Source organism: Crinia signifera, chromosome 2, assembly GCF_055691185.1.
Source record: "Crinia signifera chromosome 2, ASM5569118v1, whole genome shotgun sequence".
In the NCBI taxonomy this organism is placed as follows: Eukaryota; Metazoa; Chordata; class Amphibia; order Anura; family Myobatrachidae; genus Crinia; species Crinia signifera.
In genome coordinates, this window is record NC_139218.1 from 262,633,321 (window position 1) to 262,654,209 (window position 20,889).

The 20,889-nt window shown below is 43.8% G+C and overlaps 2 protein-coding genes across 3 annotated transcripts in view; one reads left to right on the top strand and one right to left on the bottom strand.

Moving 5' to 3' along the window:
• Positions 1 to 15,148, bottom strand: part of TGFBRAP1 (transforming growth factor beta receptor associated protein 1) — a 50,816-nt gene extending 35,668 nt beyond the window's left edge. The window contains exons 1-2 of one of the 2 annotated variants that reach the window (XM_083174402.1): positions 14,839 to 15,148; positions 10,195 to 10,924 (exon numbers count right to left, since the gene is read on the bottom strand). In XM_083174402.1, the coding sequence (XP_083030528.1) occupies positions 10,195 to 10,894 (700 nt within the window). In that variant the 5' untranslated portion in view covers positions 10,895 to 10,924; positions 14,839 to 15,148. The other variant, XM_083174403.1, reaches the window with a different exon arrangement.
• On the top strand, positions 15,041 to 19,945 carry C2H2orf49 (chromosome 2 C2orf49 homolog). The gene is made up of 4 exons (XM_083174404.1): positions 15,041 to 15,329; positions 16,127 to 16,290; positions 17,089 to 17,452; positions 19,021 to 19,945. Exons 1-4 carry the CDS (start codon positions 15,213 to 15,215, stop codon positions 19,075 to 19,077), a joined length of 702 nt encoding a protein of 233 aa, XP_083030530.1. The 5' UTR covers positions 15,041 to 15,212; the 3' UTR covers positions 19,078 to 19,945.
• Positions 19,946 to 20,889: the final 944 nt, after the last annotated feature.

Below are 20,889 nucleotides of genomic sequence, written 5' to 3' on the forward strand. Positions count from 1 at the left end.
AGAGTTGTTCTTATCACAGGCACCATGATACCATCAGTAACGACCTGCATGACACAGTGTGGCTGACTTCCTGATACAGACTGCACAACAAGTACATACTCCGTTCTCACACAGGCCGCTCCCTCATACCTTCAGGAATTATAGTGTTATGGTCTCAAATCACTTAAACACTTCCTGTCAATATGCATTTTCCACTATGGACTATATCATCCAAAAAAGCATATCTTGCTCTTACAAAACCTTGCTTATGAAGAGATTTTCAATGTTTTTGTATAAAGTAGTTGCAATATTTGCTTTATTTAAAAAGGACAATGATTGGGTTACTGGTTGTGATGCTGCCATTACAAAATCAGCAGCAGCAGCAGGACATCGGAATACAGAATGTGGGAAAGAGCTACTTGCCTACTTTTCACTATTATGCCTATTTATCAATATGGTCCAAAAAAGACTTATGATGTCCCACCCTTCTAATGAGGCTATAGAACAATATTCTGCTGTATTATTCTCTACAGCAGAATAATGACTGTCAGCTCAAAAGACATTGCCAGCCGATGAATCAGAAAAGCCCAAGATTCTTCTTTCTTAGTGATCCTCACAGTGGCGCTAATAACATGCGATCGCCTCTTCATATTGAAGGAATACATAATACTAATACCCCTTTCATGATGCCCCGAAAACCAAATTAACTTAGGATGCAGCACGGTGTAAAGGGTCCCAAAACATAACCCAGGTCCATTGATCCAGGAATCCAGCCTGCGCAGCAAGGAAGGTTGGACACGGTAAAGAAACCATATAATGGGGCAGTGTTATTGGGTAACAGTCAAAATCTGCTGGAGAGCAGGCTCATGTAGTCTCCAAGTGTCGGCAGAGGAGAAGTTCCGGCAATAACCCCGGGTCGTCTGCAGTACAAACAGGTTTCAAGCCGCTGTGATAGTGCTTGAAACCCGTGTTCAGTGACCAGGGATGGAGCCAGCATTTTGGTATTAAAGGGAAGCATGTTATATTAGGTTGATACCAAAAGGACAACAGGGAAAAGGTCAATGTGTTTTAAAACATTTTTTTTGTGTGTGTCAATGTGGACATCTGAGCACACGCACCCCCAAGTAATGCACTTCACATGTTTTGCATTGCTCTACATGCTAATGGACAGGGGGCTCATTCTGCTACCACTGCTCTCAGCACACTTTACTCTTCCCAATTGGAATAAATTTCGTAGAGCTCCAGAAATGAGCCCTGAAGCTGTTTGGCTGCGTGGCAAGCCCACAACCAGAGGATTCCTGCCTGCTCCATCCTGAGGTGTGCACAGAAAGCTGACTAACTGTAACTAGTGCCACAATGCTAGTCGCGGGATTACCATGGGCACTAACAGTGGAATACTGCATTATACCTTACTGTGACTAAGCCCTGTGTAAGATCTAAAAAACACTGCATTCAATTAAATCTCCCCCATAGTGATGTATGCTGTTGATTAAGCATGTAATCTATCATGAATCGGTCCCTACAGTATATATATTGGTGTAATGATTATAAAGAAAGATATATATATCTTGCCAATATAAAGACCAATATATATCTTGCCTCCGGGCAACTGGAACGAACTTATGCCACTGCCAGGCACCGGTCCACAAACAGCATACATGCCTACAGGCTCCCTGTCTCTAGCTCACTGGCCCACCACCCTCTATCACCTGGCCGCTTGCTGGCATCAGGAGCCCTGAGCCCTTGCCCTAAAAGTGTGACAAGCGTGTGCCTGATTGCTGGAAGCGCTTGCTCCAACACCTGGACTGGATCTGCATGGATGGGAGTCTCCAGGATTTCTTCGTCCTAAACCTAGGTAGTTTTGGCCTGGGGAAACTGAACAACTGTGCTGTGTTCTGCAAACACCCGGGTTAGCATGCATGCATACATATATAAATTTTACACATACTGTACACACACATACAGCAATGTAAATAATTTTAACGTGAGAGACACACAATATAGAGAAAAAAGTATGCATTATTTTCAAGTTGCAGAAGAGTCAATGATGCAAGTAAATGGGGTGGAGCATTGCATAAGAAACCAGTACAATACCATCCAGAACCTGATTAAGAATTGACACATAGCTATGAGTAGATGACTTGTGCAGAGATGTATCTATGTATTTTTTTTTATAATTTTATAAAAGTTGGCAGTCTGATGCATAGGCCTGCTTAGAATACAATTTTACTGATTACTCATTCATTCCAAAAACTATCATCGAGCGCCCACTCTTTTTTCCCTCCCATTAGCCATTGTTTTCTAGAGTTATGCCGACTGATCCCAGAGGTGTTGGTGGCAGGCAGCTGCTAAGGTAATCATCTGTCCTGGGTTCAACCCCGAAAGATTACTTTGGACTATTTGGTAATAATCAAATATGTCCTGACATTTATTTGGCTTTAGTGATAGTGCTCCATTACCATAGTGCTGGCCAATCAAGACACAGCTTGAAATGGATGCTGCAGGTTTGGTTGGCCAGTGTCTGCTCTGAGTTTCTGGCTGGTGTGTATCTTCTGGTCCTGGACATGCACTCACATATCCCATGGACCATAGTCTATACCAGTGGTTCTCAAACTCATTCCTCAGGACCCCACACAGTTCATGTTTTCCAGGTCACCCGACAGGTGCAATGATTACTGACTGACACATTTGAAAAGACCCACAGGTGGGGCTAATTCTTCACATGATTCTGTGAGGAGACCTGCAAAACATGCATTGTGTGGGATCCTGAGGACCGACTTTGAGAAGCTGTGGCCTATACATTTCCCTTCAGCTGTCCAAAAAATGGTGGTCTATAAATCAGATTACACTATTTAGTCCTGATGTTGACTCATGCACAAGAATTGTGATGAGGATTTGGCAATGCACATCACAAGTTTTGTTTATTTTATTGTATATATTTTGTATGTGTGTTGAGAGGCACATACACGGAGCGATTCTGTGCTCTTTTCTAAGCAATCTGACTAGATTGCTTAGAAAGTAAGCGAAGATAGCTCCATGTGTACGCAGTCACGCACGGCGCTATCGCCTGCTAAGTCAGTGCATGCAGTCCAAATCTAGTCAAATTGCTTAGCAAGTGACTGCAAATCTCTGTGTGTGTACACAATGAACGATAGTGATCGAGATCTCTCATTCTGAACTAATACCCTGACTTTTTTCTTCAGCAAAATTGCTTGGCAAAATCGCTTTGCACAAATCTCTGCATGTGTATGTGCTCTCCATTGGAGATCTGGGCACAGGGAAATAGCCTACCCTAAATAGCATAGCACACATCTCTACATGTGTATGACCCTTTATGTATGAATATATTATTATTATTATTATTATTATTATTAATAATAATAAGCGGTTTAATTGAACAGTAGGTGTGTGACAGAATAAGATATATGAATTGAGGGGAACCATCACAAAGGTTTGTAAAGCTTTTATTATTAACCCAAGGGTGTTCAGGAGAGCAGTCTTATTTATTTACAGTTTCTTATATAAGTACTTATTCTGGTTCACTCACAAAGGCAAATTCCTTCTCAAATGGACAAAACCATGTGCACTGCAGGTGGGGCAGATGTAACACGTGCAGAGAGATTTAGATTTGGGTGAGGTATTTTGTTTCTGTGCAGGGTAAATACTGACTGCTTTATTATTACACTGCAATATAGATCTCAATTTGAACTAAAACCCCACCCAAATCGAATTCTCTCTGCACATGTTACATCTACCTCAGCTGCAGTGCACAAGGTTTTGTCCATTTGAGAAGCCATTTGCCTTTGCGAGTGAACCAGAATAAGTGCCACAGTGCACCAAATTTTGTTGCGTTTTACAATAGGAAACAGTGATGAAACAGTGAGGGATGTTTAACAAACCAACATAGAGTAGGAGGGCCCTGTTTTGCAAGCTTACAATATCGATAAACTGTGCTGACCAAGTTTTGGTGCGAGCAGCATAGCCTGGTTCTGATAGCAATTTAACCTGGCATCCCCTATGTATTAGTGAAGGGTTGCAGAACTCCAGCTGTTGTGGAGCTACACATAGCAGCATGCCCTGCCACAGTTAGGGAATACTAAATCTGCATGCTGGGATGTGTAGTTTGACAACAGCTGGAGGGCTGCATGTTGTGCCCCAGTGTAGAGTAATCAGTCAGGTTAAACAGCACGGGTCTTCATTATTGGAGTAAGATTGCTCATTAATAACTATTATCTATTCATTTGCAGAGCTTAACATTAATATCTCTTTGTTTTCCCAAAAGCTGGAAAGAGTTAAGGAAAACCATGGGTATGGTATAACACATCACCCACATAGCAAACACCCAGGGCTACATTTACTAAATTGCAGTTTTGGTTTCCATTCTGCCAATTTACTCAGGCTAAAACCACCACAAATAAATGCAATACTACTGCTGGAGCTACAGAGAGTATCTGAACTGGATTTTACATGGACAGAATTGGAATCCTCCTGTTTGAGCTGCATAATAGAGAAAACCAGCAGCCGGAGGTAAGAGAATTTATTAATTCCACCCATGTGGAGTTGGACTGGCTAAATTGCATGTAGTAATTGAAGATTTAAATGCATGTAGAAAATAAGAAGATATCCTAATGCCCCCCATACACGGTCCGTTAATCGGATCCGTTGTGTGCTTAATCAGCACACATCGGATCGCATCCCTAGTGTATGCAGTGTGCATGCACTGCGATCCGATCCGATGTATAGCTAGTACAAAAAGTATGTGCAGCACATACTTTTTGCACCGTACTATGTGATGCGCGGGAGCGCGCATCGCATAGTACAGAACGGAGCCATACACAACGGACCGTGTATGGGCTCCTTAACAACTGAAGGGGCAAGTGGATGAAGGTGCTATGCAATATTTAGAAGAAACTGAGATCAAAGAATTAATAACCAGCCAGATTAGAAAGATTGTATATGGACCTGAATTGGACAAAGCACTGTTATGGTGTGTACACATGGGTACAATCTGCATGAGATTCTGACTATATATAGTCAAAATCTCATTGGGATCGCATGGAGATTGCATTGCAAGCAGAAAGTCTTGGCTGCCTTGACTATATAGTGCAGATCTGCACTATATAATCAAAGTTGTATGCAGATCGCATTGCACGGTACTCGCAACGTGTGTACACAGCATTAAGCGGTGTACACATGGTGCAATATCGCTGGCAATATGCTTGCTGAGTGACCATATTGCTAGCAATTTGTTTGTGCTGCAGCGATAAATTGCCGGGTGCACGCTACCGTGTTCAGCCTCCTAATGGTCGCTGGTTGCAGGAGCTTGGTCCCGTGATCAGCTGTTTCCCTCTGCAGCGGCCCCAGCAGAGTGTTCGGTTCATCAGTGACCATTTCTGGTCGCTGATGAATAGGAGACACAAAGAAATATATTGCACCGTGTGTACATAGCTTAATACACAAAATATTTCAGTGAATAGACTATGAAACATTTAAAATAACATTGTTATTATAAACCCTAGGTCATAACACATTTATTGAAATTTATTTTTTCTGAAAATGGTTACATAACACCTTCACATACCCGCCTCTGCATTACTATTCAGATAGACGTTTAGTAATTGCAAACTACAAACTAATTGTTTACTAACTACTTGAGCTTTGCACCTACTAACCGAAACACTAAAGAACTGTGGATACTGTGGATACCTTCTTTTTACAGATGTAGTAAACATCTAACAATATAGTTTTTACCCATTTAAGAAATATATATATATATATATATATATATATATATATATATATATATATATATATATATATATATATATATATATATATATATATATATATATATATATACTAGGTGATTCATCGCGCCCTACGGGCGCTCTTCACACCGTCGTAAGGGGCTGCGCCCCCTTAATTTGTGAACGTTTGTATATGAGAAATATGGTTAGAATTGTATGAAAGATGCCCTGTATTGCAACTTAGGTGTCCACGAATCGCGGGAGGGGGGGTCGCGGAGTGTGCCGCGAATTGCAGGAGGGGGGGTGCCGCGAATTGCAGGAGGGGGGGGGGTTGTGGGGGGGTGGATGCTGCGAATCGCAGGAGGGGAGGGATTGCAGATAATCGCGGGAGGGGGGTCGCGGGGTGGGTTGCCGCAAATCGCAGGAGGGGGGTTACGGGGGCGGGGGTTGCGGCGAATCATGGAAGGGGGGGTCGCGGGGGATGTGCCGTGAATCACGGGAGGGGGGGTCACGGGGTGGGGTGCCGAGAATCGCGGGGGGGTGTGTGTGTGCCGTGAATCGCGGGAGTGGGGGTTGCGGGGGGGTGTGACGCGAATCGCCAAAAGAAAAAATCAACACAGAAAGGTCAACACATGTAAATGTTGACATAAGTGTGGCACTTCATTGGTGTCCATGTCGACACATGAGAATGAATATGAAAACATTCAAAAAATGAAAAAAAAACTTCAAAAACTCATGTCAACCTTTTTCATTGTCGACCATAGCCATGTCAGTGTTTTCCATGTGCAATTTAATTCTGGAGCTGCCGCGAATCACGGGGGGTGCCGCGAATTGCGGGAGGGGGGGGGTCGCGGGGTTGGGTGCCGCGAATCGCGGGAGGGCGGGGTTCACAGGGGTTCCGGTGGGGGGTTGCCGCGAATTGCGGGAGGTGGGGGGTCACGGGGGGTGCCGCGAATCGCGGGAGGGGGGTTTGCGGGGGGTGTGACGCGAATCGCCACAAGAAAAACTCAACACAGAAAGGTCAACACATGTAAATGTTGACATAACTGTGCCACTTCATTGGTGTCCATGTTGACACATGACAATGAATATGAAAACATTCAAAAAATGAAATAAATCTTCAAAAACTCATGTCAACCTTTTTCATTGTCGACCATAGCCGTGCCAGTGTTTTGCATGTGCCATTTAATCCTGGGGCTGCCGCGAATCGCGGGGGGTGCCGCGATTTGCGGGAGGGGGGGTTGCGGGGGGTGGGTGCCGCGAATCGCGGGAGAGCGGGGTTCATGGGGGTTCCGGTGGGGGGTTGCCGCGAATTGCGGGAGGGGGGGGGGTCGCGGGGGGGTGCCGGGGTGCCGCGAATCGCCGGAGGGGGGGTTGCGGGGGGTGTGACGCGAATCGCCACAAGAAAAAAATCAACACAGAAAGGTCAACACATGTAAATGTTGACATAAGTGTGGCACTTCATTGGTGTCCATGTCGACACATGAGAATGAATATGAAAATATTCAAAAAAACTTCAAAAACTCATGTCAACCTTTTTCATTGTCGACCATAGCCATGTCAGTGTTTTCCATGTGCAATTTAATTCTGGAGCTGCCGCGAATCACGGGGGGGTGCCGCGAATTGCGGGAGGGGGGGTCGCGGGGGTGGGTGCCGCGAATCGCGGGAGGGCGGGGTTCACAGGGGTTCCGGTGGGGGGTTGCCGCGAATTGCGGGAGGTGGGGGGTCACGGGGGGTGCCGCGAATCGCGGGAGGGGGGGTTGCGGGGGGTGTGACGCGAATCGCCACAAGAAAAAATCAACACAGAAAGGTCAACACATGTAAATGTTGACATAAGTGTGCCACTTCATTGGTGTCCATGTCGACACATGACAATGAATATGAAAAAAATTAAAAAAATTAAAAATAAATCTTCAAAAACTCATGTCAACCTTTTTCATTGTCGACCATAGCCATGTCAGTGTTTTGCATGTGTCATTTAATCCTGGGGCTGCTGCGAATTGCAGGGGGGGGGGTTGCCGCGAATCGCGGGAGGGGGGTCGCAGGGGGGGTGCCGCCAATCGTGCAAGGGGGGGTCGCGGGGGGGTCCTTTTTGCCGCGAATCGCGGGAGGGAGGTCGCGGGGGGGGTGTTTTTTCCGCGAATCGGGGGGGGGGTCAGGGGGGAGGGTTTAGAGCGATTCGCGGGAGGGGGGGGTCGCGGGGTGGTGGTTATGCCGCGAATTGCGGGAGGGGTCGTGGGGGGGTTCTTTTTGCAGCGAATCGCGGGAGGGGGGGTCGCGGGGGTATTTTTGCTGCGAATCGCGGTAGGGGGGGTCTCGGGGGAGCGGGTATTTTTGCCGCAAATCGCGGGAGGGGGGGGGAGGTTTTGCCGCAAATCGCGGGAGGGGGGCGCTCACCTGGTGGCTGTGGAGTAGCAGTGCTGGGCACCATGGGAAGGCAGTGGGTGTCTGGCACTGTCTGTGGGCTCACTGGGCTGGTTCTCTGTCACATACCTCCCAACATGACCCTCTCCAGGAGGGACACAATGCTCTGTTTCTAGACTTCCCCTTAATGTATGATTGCCATCACCTGTTTTAAACAGGTTAATTTCTCAGAAAGGTGTTCAGCACAGATGAAGGCAATCACACATTAAGAGGAAAGTCCAGGAACAGAGCGTTATAGACACAGACACCCACTTTGAGTGACAGATGTAGCCAAATATATAGTAGATATATATATATTTGGGTTACGAATTGTTGCTGCATCCACCGTATTTTCCAAATTTGCCCCCTGTGACTTCTTTCCGAACATGAAAAAATGGCTCAGTGGAAAGAGATGTGCATTGAACAAGGAGGTCAGCACCGAAACTGAAGCCTGCTTAGCGGAGTTCGATAAATCCTATTTCTTGGAGGGCTTGAAAAAGTTGGAATATCATTGGGCCAAGAGTATTGAGCTACAAGGGGACTATGTTGAAAAATAAATAACCCCCCCCCCCCCCCAAAAAAAGAAAAAAAATATCTTGCCTAATACGGGTACTTATCAATCACCCCTTCAATCACTCCATAAAAGAATAACATAACATCTGGTTTACCGACGTTTCAAGTGTATCAAAACATCTTTTGTCACAAAGCCTAAAGTCTGTCATTCAAGCTTCTTACACAAGTGTGACCATTTAGCTATACACTCGCCTGTTAAAATGTGCCTTATATAAGAGACTCAGGGCGGGATGTACCAAAATGAAACTGCGGTAAAAACCCATTAATCGGGGGTTTTACCGCATTTTCATATGCAGATAAACCCCACCGCCAGGGCTTCACCGCGTGGGGTTATGCCATCTCTATCTGGCGTAACCCCATAGAAGCCCATTGGCTTCTGTTTGCGCCCCCCTCCGCACCCCTCTCATCTGTGTCAGGCAGCATTCTGCTGTGCTGCCCGGACCAGTGACCTCCTCCTCACTGCACCTCTTCCGGGTGCAGGGACGAGTAGGCGGAGTCTGGCAGCCCCTGCAGATGTCTGAGCAGTGGCCAGGCACAGCAGGAGGGGGGAGAGCCACGGAGACCCGCTCACCCCCTGTTGGCTGCTTCGGAAAGGGCAGCTCTTATCACAAGAGCTGCCCTTTGCGATACTAATTGCATATACGATTAGTATGAATGCGATGTGTGGTGGGATGTACCGTAACTGCTTGGTACATCCCACCTGCACAGCTTGACATTATTTCAGGTAAATCAGGATAGTACATTTACTGACTGGTATTTATGAATACAATCACTAGAATACATTACAACACAATGGGGTAAATGTATGGAGCGGTGATAAGAGTAGAACAATTGCCCATATCAACCAATCAACATTGAAGTAACATATATAATATGCATACTATAAAATTATACAGAGCAGCTGACTGTTTGCCATGGCAACTTCTCCACTCGTATGACTGCATTATGTATAACCCGTGAATATTTAATGAAAACATGCTGTATAATAAATACAAATAAGTGTTATACCATTTTAAAGGATAACTTTCACTGAACGGGAATGATTGGAGATTGTTGGGTTATTCAATCCTGGCCGAAATTTACACCAGGCGAAAATCTGCTATTTCCGTCCATTTTGGGGGCGAATTCAACTTGCCCTAATTAAGCTACCTGGGTGAAAGATCTAGCATCGACGAAAAATGCTTAAATCATTGAAATTTTCCTTTTTGCCCATGCCGATTCCCCCCCATGAAAAAGTGAAATGGCATGAATAAAAATGTACTCAAAACCGTGATTGAATACTGATAGGTGAATCCTTGTCATTTTTTTCACCTGGTTAAAGACTCGGCCAAGATTGAATACCCCCATATACCTCAATGTAGAACGCAACACTTATATTAATTAGGTTTGTTGTGCATAATTATTTATTCTTGGATGATTACTTACGGCACATTATTTAACCATTAAAAAGCAATATATTTCCCTTTCATTGGTAAACACAATTTTTCCTTACCTAAACCCCCAGGTCCAGCCAAAAGAAACTCTTGTCTGCTGATCCTCTTTATAATCGGTCTCTTCTGCTCACTGGGATACGGGAAAAGATCCTGGCAATGTAATGTAGTATAGTTGAGAGTAATATAACGGCTGCTGAGTGCCAGACACAGGAAATGTCCATCTGCCGCTAGCGCACAAGGCTGCTCCGGTGTGGGAACTTCCCGAACCAGTTGCACCTTCTCCTGCCCCACACTGAAGATCTGCACTGTGCGTCGCTTTGAGGAGATTATACAGACTTCCACACTGAAGGGATCGCCACTTACTGGATTTTCATTGAGGGTGAAGCTGAGTGCTCCTCGGATCTTGATTCCAGGAACTGGTTCAAGTAAGTCACTACACAGCAATGTAATAGTATTATCACACAGTACTAGTAACCGTCCCAAAGCGGAGGCAGCTCTCAATTCACATATTGGCTTTTTCAAACCCAGCTGTCTCTGCCTTTGCCGTGTGGTTGTGAAGCTAGTATTAGGATGATCTGATAAGGGTAGACCAGGCGTCTCGGTACCATTTTCTTCCACTAGCAGGAGGTGATGAATACAGCTGTCACTGGTGCCAATGTACAGATCATGTCCACAACACTCCAAGCATTCAATCTGTATTCCTGGGGGAAGGTGTTCCTTCCCTGATGCACAAACCAGTCTGAACGCCTGCACACTCATGGCCAAATCAAAAGGGAGCCCCAGGGCGTCCTGTGGAGTTAAATGGAAATACAATAAGCAATATTTTGACAAATCAGTAGCTTGCATTGTGAATAAAGCGGATTGTATGCATGGGGAAAACCCAGGTCAAGCATCCATGTGAATGGGTGTACATGAATTTTGTACTCCGCCTCAATGACTTTTCCTACGTCTGAACCAGATAAATGGTGATGTGAATGTGAATGTGTTTTTTTTTTTTAAAGGATAACAGACACACAACCTGGGTTTTTCCCCAGGTACCAAACTCCGTAAAAAGGGGTATCAACACAGGTTTAAACTGTACTCATTATCCCAGCTCAGTACTGGGAGTTTGATGTGAAAGGGGTGAATCAACCAATCCATGTAGTCCAAGCTGTCAGTCACGGGCTGCTTGTCTGGGTTAAAGAGCACCCCACTCCCGAATCCTAACATCTCAACCTGCTGAGGAGGAGCAAGCATGATACATATTTCTTATTAAGTATTAACACAAGTTAGTTCACCTATACTATCCAGCTCTGTAAATAATGTACAATAATAGTTGCTTTACTTGCTCCAGAAATCATACATGAACTTGAATATTCTGTAAGGGGATTCCTAAACTTAACAGAGAAATACAGGCTGTATTTCAGGCATTCACAACCATGGTCCTCAAGGCACACCAACAGTGCAGGTTTTAGTGATATCCAGGCCAGAAATAAGAATCAACGCTGTGTACACAGCTTACATGACACTGCACTTGTGCTTCTGTAACAGGATGTAGCATACTGGAAAGATACACTATAATACACTGACCTGGGGAAAATGCTGAAATTGCCTTTTTTTACGGAATCAAACCATAAAAAAGGCGGCCAGTGACAACATTTCTCTCAGGAGATAAAGTGCTGACACACATGGAAATAACCCTAGCTCTTTTTATAAGCAACAAAAATATGTAAATTTGCTGCATCTAAAAGGACAGTGGGACATCTGCCTAAAGCCCTGTACACACAGGGTGAGTTATACTCAGTAATGTGTACTAAGCCATCTAGGCTTGTCAGATCGATCAACACACATCGCATCCAAGATTGCCCATACACACTTAGGGCCTTATTCTAGTTCACTCTCTGACAAAACCATGTGCACTGCAAGGGACAGATGTAAAATGTGCAGAGAGAATTAGATTTGGGTGAGTTATTTTGTTTCTGTGCAGGGTAAATACTGACTGCTTTATTTTTCCACTGCAATATAGATCTCACTTTGAAGTAAAACCCCACCCAAATCTAATTCTCTCTGCACAAGTAACATCTGCCCCACCTGCAGTGCACATGGTTTTGTCCGTCTAAGAAGGAATTTGTCAGAAAGAGTAAACTAGAATAAGGCCCATAGTGATGTGTGCTGAGCAATTTGTGCTAACAATGTTCTTGATGCACATGCAGGAGTCTATCTAGGGTTCCCTCTAAGCTTCTTTTGTAGGGTGCCCATTTTTAAAACCTCAAACTGCATCCTGCCCTTTTTGTGTGTGGCACTGTGCGTCCTTACGCTGCCCACCACTGTGCTGACATGCCGCTGAGAACTTTCAGTGTGCCACCATGTGTAATGGGCATTAAGGTGTGTGGTATAATGTGTAACTGACATTACAATAGAATATGTAACGGGCATAGCAGAGTATGACAATGTTTAATGGGTGTAATCCTAGTGCAGTGTGCAATTTTTTATATATTTTTTTTATTTTGTTTTCAATTTAAATTTCTAATATAAAATGTGCCTTCCTGATTGAAAAAAGTGCAGTGCCCAGTGGTCATGACGCTGCCCTAAAAAAATCCTAGAGTGAACACTACTATAAAGATTGAGATTGTGCTCAAGATCTGAGCACATGCCCATGAACTGTACAAATGGACCAATACATTCTTAAATTCTAAGCGATCTACACAGATCTTTTAGAAAACGGCTCCAAATCACCCCATGTGTATGCAGTGAATAGGGGCGGGGCTCCTAGAGCTATTCAAATCAGTTCACTGCTATGTCGGAGAATGCAGGTACGCATGGGTGTTTAGTCACAAAACCGGAATTTTCTGACTTAAGTCCCCTTTGATGTGGTTTGCACAGTGCTAGGGCAAAAAACAGCATCGCCGGCCTACCGTTGTCAGATTTACAGTAGTCGAAGTTAGCAGCAAGCTCACTCGAATAGCTCCTGGAGCTCCCACCTGGCACTATTCACAGCACTGTGAATTGAATCAACCCCGTGAAAGGAAAAATAAATATAAACATTTTTAATAAAAAAAGATTTGTTTTAAATATTTTTACATATAGGGCTGATTAAACTGCAACAACTTTTTTGCAGTTCCCGTTCAAAATGAAATATTACTTTCCTCACTGATTAGAGGCAGGGTGCTGGAATGAATGTTATGTTCTGTACTGTACGCCACTTCATTTTGTCTTGTACACACTTTCTGTATTTAGTAAAGCACTCGAGTAAACCTTTTGGCACTATACAAATACAGGTTGAGTATACTTTATTCAAATATTCGTTATCCAAATTATTCCAAAATAATGTTTTATTTTTTAATAATAATTAATTTTTTTGTGCTAAAAGCACTACTGGGGGCATGATGTGCAACTGGCACTCCTGGGGACATGATGTGCAACTGGCACTCCTGGGGACATGATGTGCAACTGGCAATGGGTTGGGATCCTTTGGTCTACAGCAAGTTGGTCGGCAAGCATTAGGTCGACACCATTAGGTTGACATGGGGAAAGGTCGACATGGGTCTAGGTCGACACAAACAATAAGTCAACAGTGTCTAGGTCGACGGTAAAAAGGTCGACATGGTGTTTTTCTCTATGTTTTTACCCAAATGTTGACACAGTCGACATGGACACAGTTTCCAATGCACCGCATCCCGTCACCTTGCTCGGCACACTATTTTATTCTCCCACCATAATGGCGTGAAAAACCCCATGTCAACCTTTTGACGGACGACCTAATGCTTGTGTCGACCTAATGACCTGTTGACCTAGACCCATGTCGACCAACTTGCTGTAGACCCAATGACCGTATCCCCTGGCAATAAATATGTGCAAGAAAATTATTGCTTGGCATTCAAAGTCAGTGCCTGAGATAGTACACAAACTTGAATGCACAAATCAAATATATTTGTGTGTATTTCATGTGTTTATACAACATAAATACAATTGTATACATATCATCAATATAAAGGCACCATATATTAATGGGAACACAGATTATTTTGGGCCATTACACTAAATACTTGGACAGAGTACTCAGAAGTATAGTAAATGCTATCCATTTCCTTCCACTTTTCTAAGCTTTATCCAGTTCATTTTACTGGAGCTAGAAAATCAGAAGTAAGGCATCTGTGAATGTCACACTCCCCTTGGTGAGTAGCTGCCCAGTAGCCGTCACTGTAGGCTACAGCCTAATCCTAGTCTCCTGCACAACACTGCACTACATCCATTAGGAACAGGTTCCACCAGGTGAGTCAGTCAGTGGCTTTACTGGGAGCAGTTCCTGCGCTGGCAGCAATAAGAGCATAGTGCCCGGGCACATACACTAACCCTCCACCACCAATGATGGCCACACATATACCATACTGGCCACACATATAGTTGCAGCATGCACAGAACCACCACATATGTGCAGCACTAATGCTACATAACACACTGCAGATATGGATAAGCCGGACACGTTTGTTCAATACACATGCAAAATTATTTGCTACCTATGTCGTTAATCAACGCTATAATATATACACCCCTTCTCCATACTGTGATGTAAATGGACGTATGGGATTCTACCTGATATTTCCTGTAGCATTCTCGCAGCTCCGGCAAATGCCGGACACATATCACATACAGGTGGGCGCGGCACACAGGTGTATGTATGTATTTATTGTATGTATGGGAAAGAGTGTGCGGGTCAGTAGTACCTGGATGTTCTGTGCTGCCCCGGGCCTCCTCTCCTGTCACAGTCACGTGATCCCGAGAGGGCGGGTCTTCAGCGGAACGTGACGTGCCACACTGACATTGGCACTTACCACGTGATAGCCTGTAGGAATCTGCCGCCGCCATCTTTGGTGTGGGTATGTGTACATAGAATAAACCCCGTTGGATAAATTCCTATATTACAGCGCATCCCGCGGGTGTATTGTGGTCGATACAGTAAGCTTCTATGCCCGCCTGCTTGTGTACCCGCTATACACCAATGCGTCTTTAAGTGGCTCTGAAGACCGCAGCTGCCGCTGCAGGGCACTATAGGGAGCGCAGCTCTGACGCCACTTCCGGGCGCGGCGCAGAGCGCTGGATGTGGGATCCCACAGCCATGGCTCTGGGAGGTAGTTCGGGTGATGCGAGGCCGGAGTGTGATCTGCTGCACCCGGAGCTGCTCTCCAGGGATTTCCTGCTGCTGTCTCTGGGCCAGGTGAGGCAGAGGGGTGGCACACACGCGGGCATAGCACCTGTGCCCCAGCTAGGGCACGCACCGTGCTATGGGAAAGGTTTATTATAGCTTGGGGAGAGATAAAGTAACAACCAATCCGCGTCTGTCCTGTTACAGGTTGTGATAGAGATATGACAGGAGCTGATTGGTTGGCACTTTATCTCTCTCATCTTTGATACAGCGCTTCTGTCATTTATCTAGCACCATTTAAATTGACAAGCTGATTGGTTGCTATGGGCAACATCTCCATTTAAGCTCTGTCGGTTGATGCATCGCTCTCTGTATATGGGTTATGTGACAGGCTGCCGCTGTATGCAATGTAGAAAAATGGGACTTTTACGGTGTGCAATAGATAGGAAACTGAATTTTATATAACTACCTACAACCACCTGGGACAACAGCAAAGCTGTTCTGTAGGGAAGTAGGATCAGGATATTGCTCAGAGTTGAAGAATCACTTTCCAAAATGGATTAGTTTATGTGCTATTTTAGAGGAGGGCTATTTCTAGAGAGGCATAGAAGACTTATAGTGTGTACACACGGTTAGATTTGGCAGATCTGCACTATATAGTGTAAATTGTGCCCCTCTGGCATGCCGTGAGATGCGAGTCCCGATGCGATCTGATCGCATCGGGACTCGCATCTCACGGCAGTATCTGCTGTGTGTACACACCATTACTCACCACCTGCATAGGATGCGGTTATTTTGTATCAAAAATGTAGGGTATACCTTTGCAATTATCCATTTCTAAAGTGCCTCTCTTTTATGTTCTGATTCAGAAAAATATTGCAGTTGTAGATGCTTTGTGTGACAAGGAGAAGCTAACAGAGATATTTGTCCAGCATGCCATGCCCCTTCCTCAGAGACCTTTACCCAAGAGCCGGTGGGGTAAAATGATGGAAAGTAAGAGGGGTGAAAAGAAGGACATTGAGCCACAGATGAGGTAAGATGTCTGCAATTTGTATGGCTGATAACTGAATAGCTAAAGTCTGTGTTTTATCATATACAGGAATTTGCAATCCCATAGTCCTCAAGAAATTGACAATGTCACACTGATAATTGGCAGGGGTGAGGGTGTATAAGTGACCATTATAAAATTCAGAGGCATCGGTGGCTGCCATATAATACAGAAAGTAGTGTTCATTCTAGCACCCGCCATCTTTGAAAACCCATGCAGTTTCTTTTCCCTGCCTGGGGTGTCGCTGTCTGCTGTAGTGTTTCTAGCACAGGCCTGGTTTGCATATCAGTGCTGATATACAGACCACACTGTGCTAGAAGCACTACAGCAGACAGCGACAACCCAGGTAGGGAAGAGGAACTGCATGGGTTTTCAAAGATGGCGGGGGCTAGAATGAACACTACAGAAAGTAGTACCTTAATCCCCCCCCTTTCCCATCATTTCACTGCACCCTTGCCTACCTTTCTTTTTGACAGTTGCAGTGGTAGACATAGATATTTGCACAAACGTTAGGATACATTCCAGTATGCTTCACCACATCTATAAAAAAAAAAAGTTGTTGCTCACAAATTGCTACAAAATTTGAGAATTGTGTACAGGGCATTGTATTACTTAATGTACTTCAGCAAGTTACACATTATAATTTTATGCTGTTAAAAGATAATATATATATATATATACACACACACACACACACACACACACACACACACACACACACACACACACACACACACACACGCTGTGTTGTATGGATGCAACATAATCTGAGCAATGTTTTAGTTTCAGTGTTGAAAGTGGAAGAAAACGACCTCTCATAGTGTTCGATGGAAGTTCCACTAGCACTAGTATAAAGGTGAAAAAGACAGAAAATGGAGAGACAGCTTTGCGAATCCATCCACAATGCCCAGAAAAAAATAATAGAACACGTGTCGGATCAGGATCAGCACCTACTAGCCCTGTGTCCAACCTTACTTCTCCTACTGCCAACAGACAGACCAAAGTGGTCACTATTGGTAACCATGGACATATGACTAGTGGACCAGGGAGCACTGGGGCGGCACTCAATTTAAAAGCACAGTCAGCCATCAGTGGAGTTGCTGTTAAAATAAAAAGAGCTGCACCGAAGGAGGAGTCTGATATGACGGTATGTAATGTAATCTACAGGTCACGGGAACTATATGCACTATACATTTAATCCAATAGGAGTCCAGGGCGTGGGCTTAAGCGTATAATGCATTTTACTGATTCCCGGGCCGCCATGATCAACTTTGTGGTTCCCAGGGGATCAGAAAGAGGTGTGTAAAAAGGAATTCTTCTGGGTAACCCCCCCTCCCCCAGCACTGCAGCTCGGCCCAGTAGATTTCCGGGTTTATCACTTGAGGACTCAATTCTTGCAAAGAAGAGAGTTGGGTACTTCCTCATCTTTGCGGCCACAGCTTACGCTACGGAACTTACGTACCGTAACCCACACCACCCTCCTGTGTCCATGCCACTATCTTTTACTTTTAGTAAAGTTGTGCCACCGAGCCTGCGAGGGGACGAAGATGCTATTCTCAAAGTGGCTAACATAACTTGCATAAGCTGTGGCTACAAAGATGAGGAAGTACCGAAAGTTGAAATTGGTCATTAAGCCTGTACTTTAGTGGTCATATATTAGCATGTTTTATGTGCTTTGTTCATTTTACATGTGTATAGTGTTGCCACCCTATGTAAAAGTTTTCCTAAAAATAAATTGTAGCTAGATATTTACAGAACAGCAGTCAGAAGATAGATCTACATGGCTTTTTTGTTTCCATTATCCATCCTTCATCCTGGGTGTAATTATAGTATGTTTATTGCATTCAGTGAGAATTTTATGTATGGGATTGCCTCTGGCACACAGTTTCTAAACTATGGTTAGATAGAAAATGCAACGGCACTATATGCTATAGCATCTGTCTGGATGCAATCAAGTGGAACCCACCCACCAGTACAATATAAGCAAATGATACAGGATGGGATTACCTTGGGCGCCACCAAATACTTATACAAATACAAGTGCAGCTGCAATTTTAATTTACTAAGATTGGAGTTCTTGTGAAGATGGGATGTTGCCCATAACAACCAATCAGATTGTATCTATTATCTTCTAAAAGGTGCTAAATAAGTAGAATCTTCAATAGAACTCCCATCTTAGTAAATTTACCCCTAAGAAATATTTACTTGTTTCATTGTTTTGTTGGTTCTGGTATAGATGATAGGTGTCAACCTAGTCACCTAGACGTTGTCTAAGACTGGTTGACACAAGCTAAATGTTGTCTTTTTTGGGGTGTCTGGCAACATATGTTGACATGGAAACCATATAAGTGTACTGCTCGCCATGCTTCCGGCACACCATTATAATTTATCTCTATGCCCACTTGGATGGTAAAGTATGAACTGAGTCGTTTAAAAAAATAAAAAAATCATGAAAAACGATCGAGCATTTAGATGCCGACCTTCTGCCACCATCGACCCAGGGACCAGATACCGTTTTGTGTGTGTGTCCCTACATTTCACCAATCTAAGCTGCTGTGTCTATTACAGACTGGTTTACCCTATAGAAAAGACTTGCATTTACAGTAGATTAAACTGTAATGGTTTTTTTATTGTATTATATTGACATTCTTGAACACTTGGTCTGCTTATGGCCCCAGTGTCGAAACCAAGCAATTAATGTTACTTCTATTCCAGAATGACCTGAAACCCACAGACGCAAAGAAGAAGATTCAACATGTCACATGGCCATGATTTACCACCCTGAGGACATACTCAACTTGGATATCTTCTCCTAGCGGTCAATCATGGAGTTTAGAGGCAAATGGACATTGATATCCCTTTTTATATCCAGAATGGTGTTGGAGGTGCATGAATTTTGCCACAGGACAGTGTTCCCAATACCAGAAACGCACACCTTTCTACTGATCACATCTCCAGGTTATTGCCGGGGAGAACATGACTGTTGGTTCCTGAGGATGGAAAGTTTAACACTGTCCTAATGAATCTTGGCGTAGGATGTTTGTTGTGGTTTTTTTTGTTTGTTTATTTTAGATATATTAACAGAACTGACTTGTATTATTTTTATAATATAAAGAGGTTTAAATTTCTATGATGTGTGTATTTTTTGTGCTGCCTCCATTTGGGGCTCTAGCTTGGTTCTGTATGGAAGGAGTAAAATGCCGGTGAAGATGCTAGTGCAGGTAGTTGCCCGATACACCTTCTGTTTCCATTTGCCTTGCTTACAGCTTTCATTACAGTATTACTTTGTATTCAAAGTGCACAGTCTTTCATACCCAGCAGTTATTTGTGATACCTCCATTTCAGCCATGGAGAGTCGGCAAAAGCTTGTCAACTTTTCAGTGACCATGTCCTTCTGACAGAAGTATAGCTACGCTAATGAGATCTTATCTTGGGAAAACTAATACACTGAATCATGTCATATAGGTAAAGCTTGGCTATGTACACTCTATGCTTCAAATTGAAGACTGCGTTGCATTTATTGTTATAAATACTTTCAGGAGGTAGATTTTGTTTTTGTGCAAGTATTTTAAACAGGATTTTTACTAGTCATGTATTTGTGAATTCTAAAAAGTCACATTAAATGATTATTAAACTATGATCACATTGTATTATTTCAGTGCGTAACAAAGGGAAACATGCCTAGAAATACAGTGGAGACTTGGCATATTTTCTGTGTATTACTGTCCATAATGGGTTAGATGGTGTAAAAGTACCAACCTGCCTTTCCGTAGATCTTAGCCTGTCCCAAATCTGCTTTGTTGTGTATTCCATATAAAAATCAGGTTACTGTAGATACAGTAACACTACCTTTTTATTTTGCAATACGTGTCCCTGACGTGAAGCTATATTTTTTGGAAACGTGAGATCCATTTATTTTCAGTTGTTCCTTTTATATGGATGGTGTAAAGGTTAGTATTACTACCTCACAGCACTGAGGTTCAATTCCCATCATGGCCCTAACTGTACAAGGAGGATTGGTGTGTACCCAGCGCTGAAAAGATAATTAGCTGCTGGTCTCTTGTAAGGGGTTAACGCAAGAAACCCCAGTGTAGTTACAGACAAGAGAAAAAGGGAAACAAATGACCAGCGCTGTAGTGGATACCCAATCAAGGTTATCTTCAATGCAGTTTTCTATAAGACTCTCAGTAGATAATCTTCCTGTTGTTATTAGGAAGTAGACTTACAATTAAATTCGTTCAGGGGTGCCCGTAACGGTTTCTTTTCAAACAGCCCTCACACATGCAGGAGAATCGACATGCAGAAATAACGACATGAAATCAACTTACATGAAGTTTCAATCTCGCGTGCACATAAAAGGTTTCTTTGTTTGCCAAGTCAACACAGACATCAGGGAACAGGTAACAGGGTCTTTATTCTTACACTTTCACAAATCCAACAACGACAAAACGGGGAATAAAAAGTGGAATGGAAGGTCCAGGCTGTGCAGGTGGGCGGATCGCTGGCCAAAGAAACCTTTTATGTGCACGCGAGATTGAAACTTCATGTAAGTTGATTTCATGTCGTTATTTCTGCATGTCGATT

Excerpts from the sequence above, each read along its gene's own strand:
- C2H2orf49 (XM_083174404.1), top strand. The coding sequence starts at position 15,213 with ATGTGGGATCCCACAGCCATGGCTCTGGGAGGTAGTTCGGGTGATGCG. Across the intron at positions 15,330-16,126 it reads TGCTGCTGTCTCTGGGCCAG|AAAAATATTGCAGTTGTAGA; the intron begins GTGAGGCAGAGG and ends GTTCTGATTCAG. Across the intron at positions 16,291-17,088 it reads GACATTGAGCCACAGATGAG|TTTCAGTGTTGAAAGTGGAA; the intron begins GTAAGATGTCTG and ends GCAATGTTTTAG.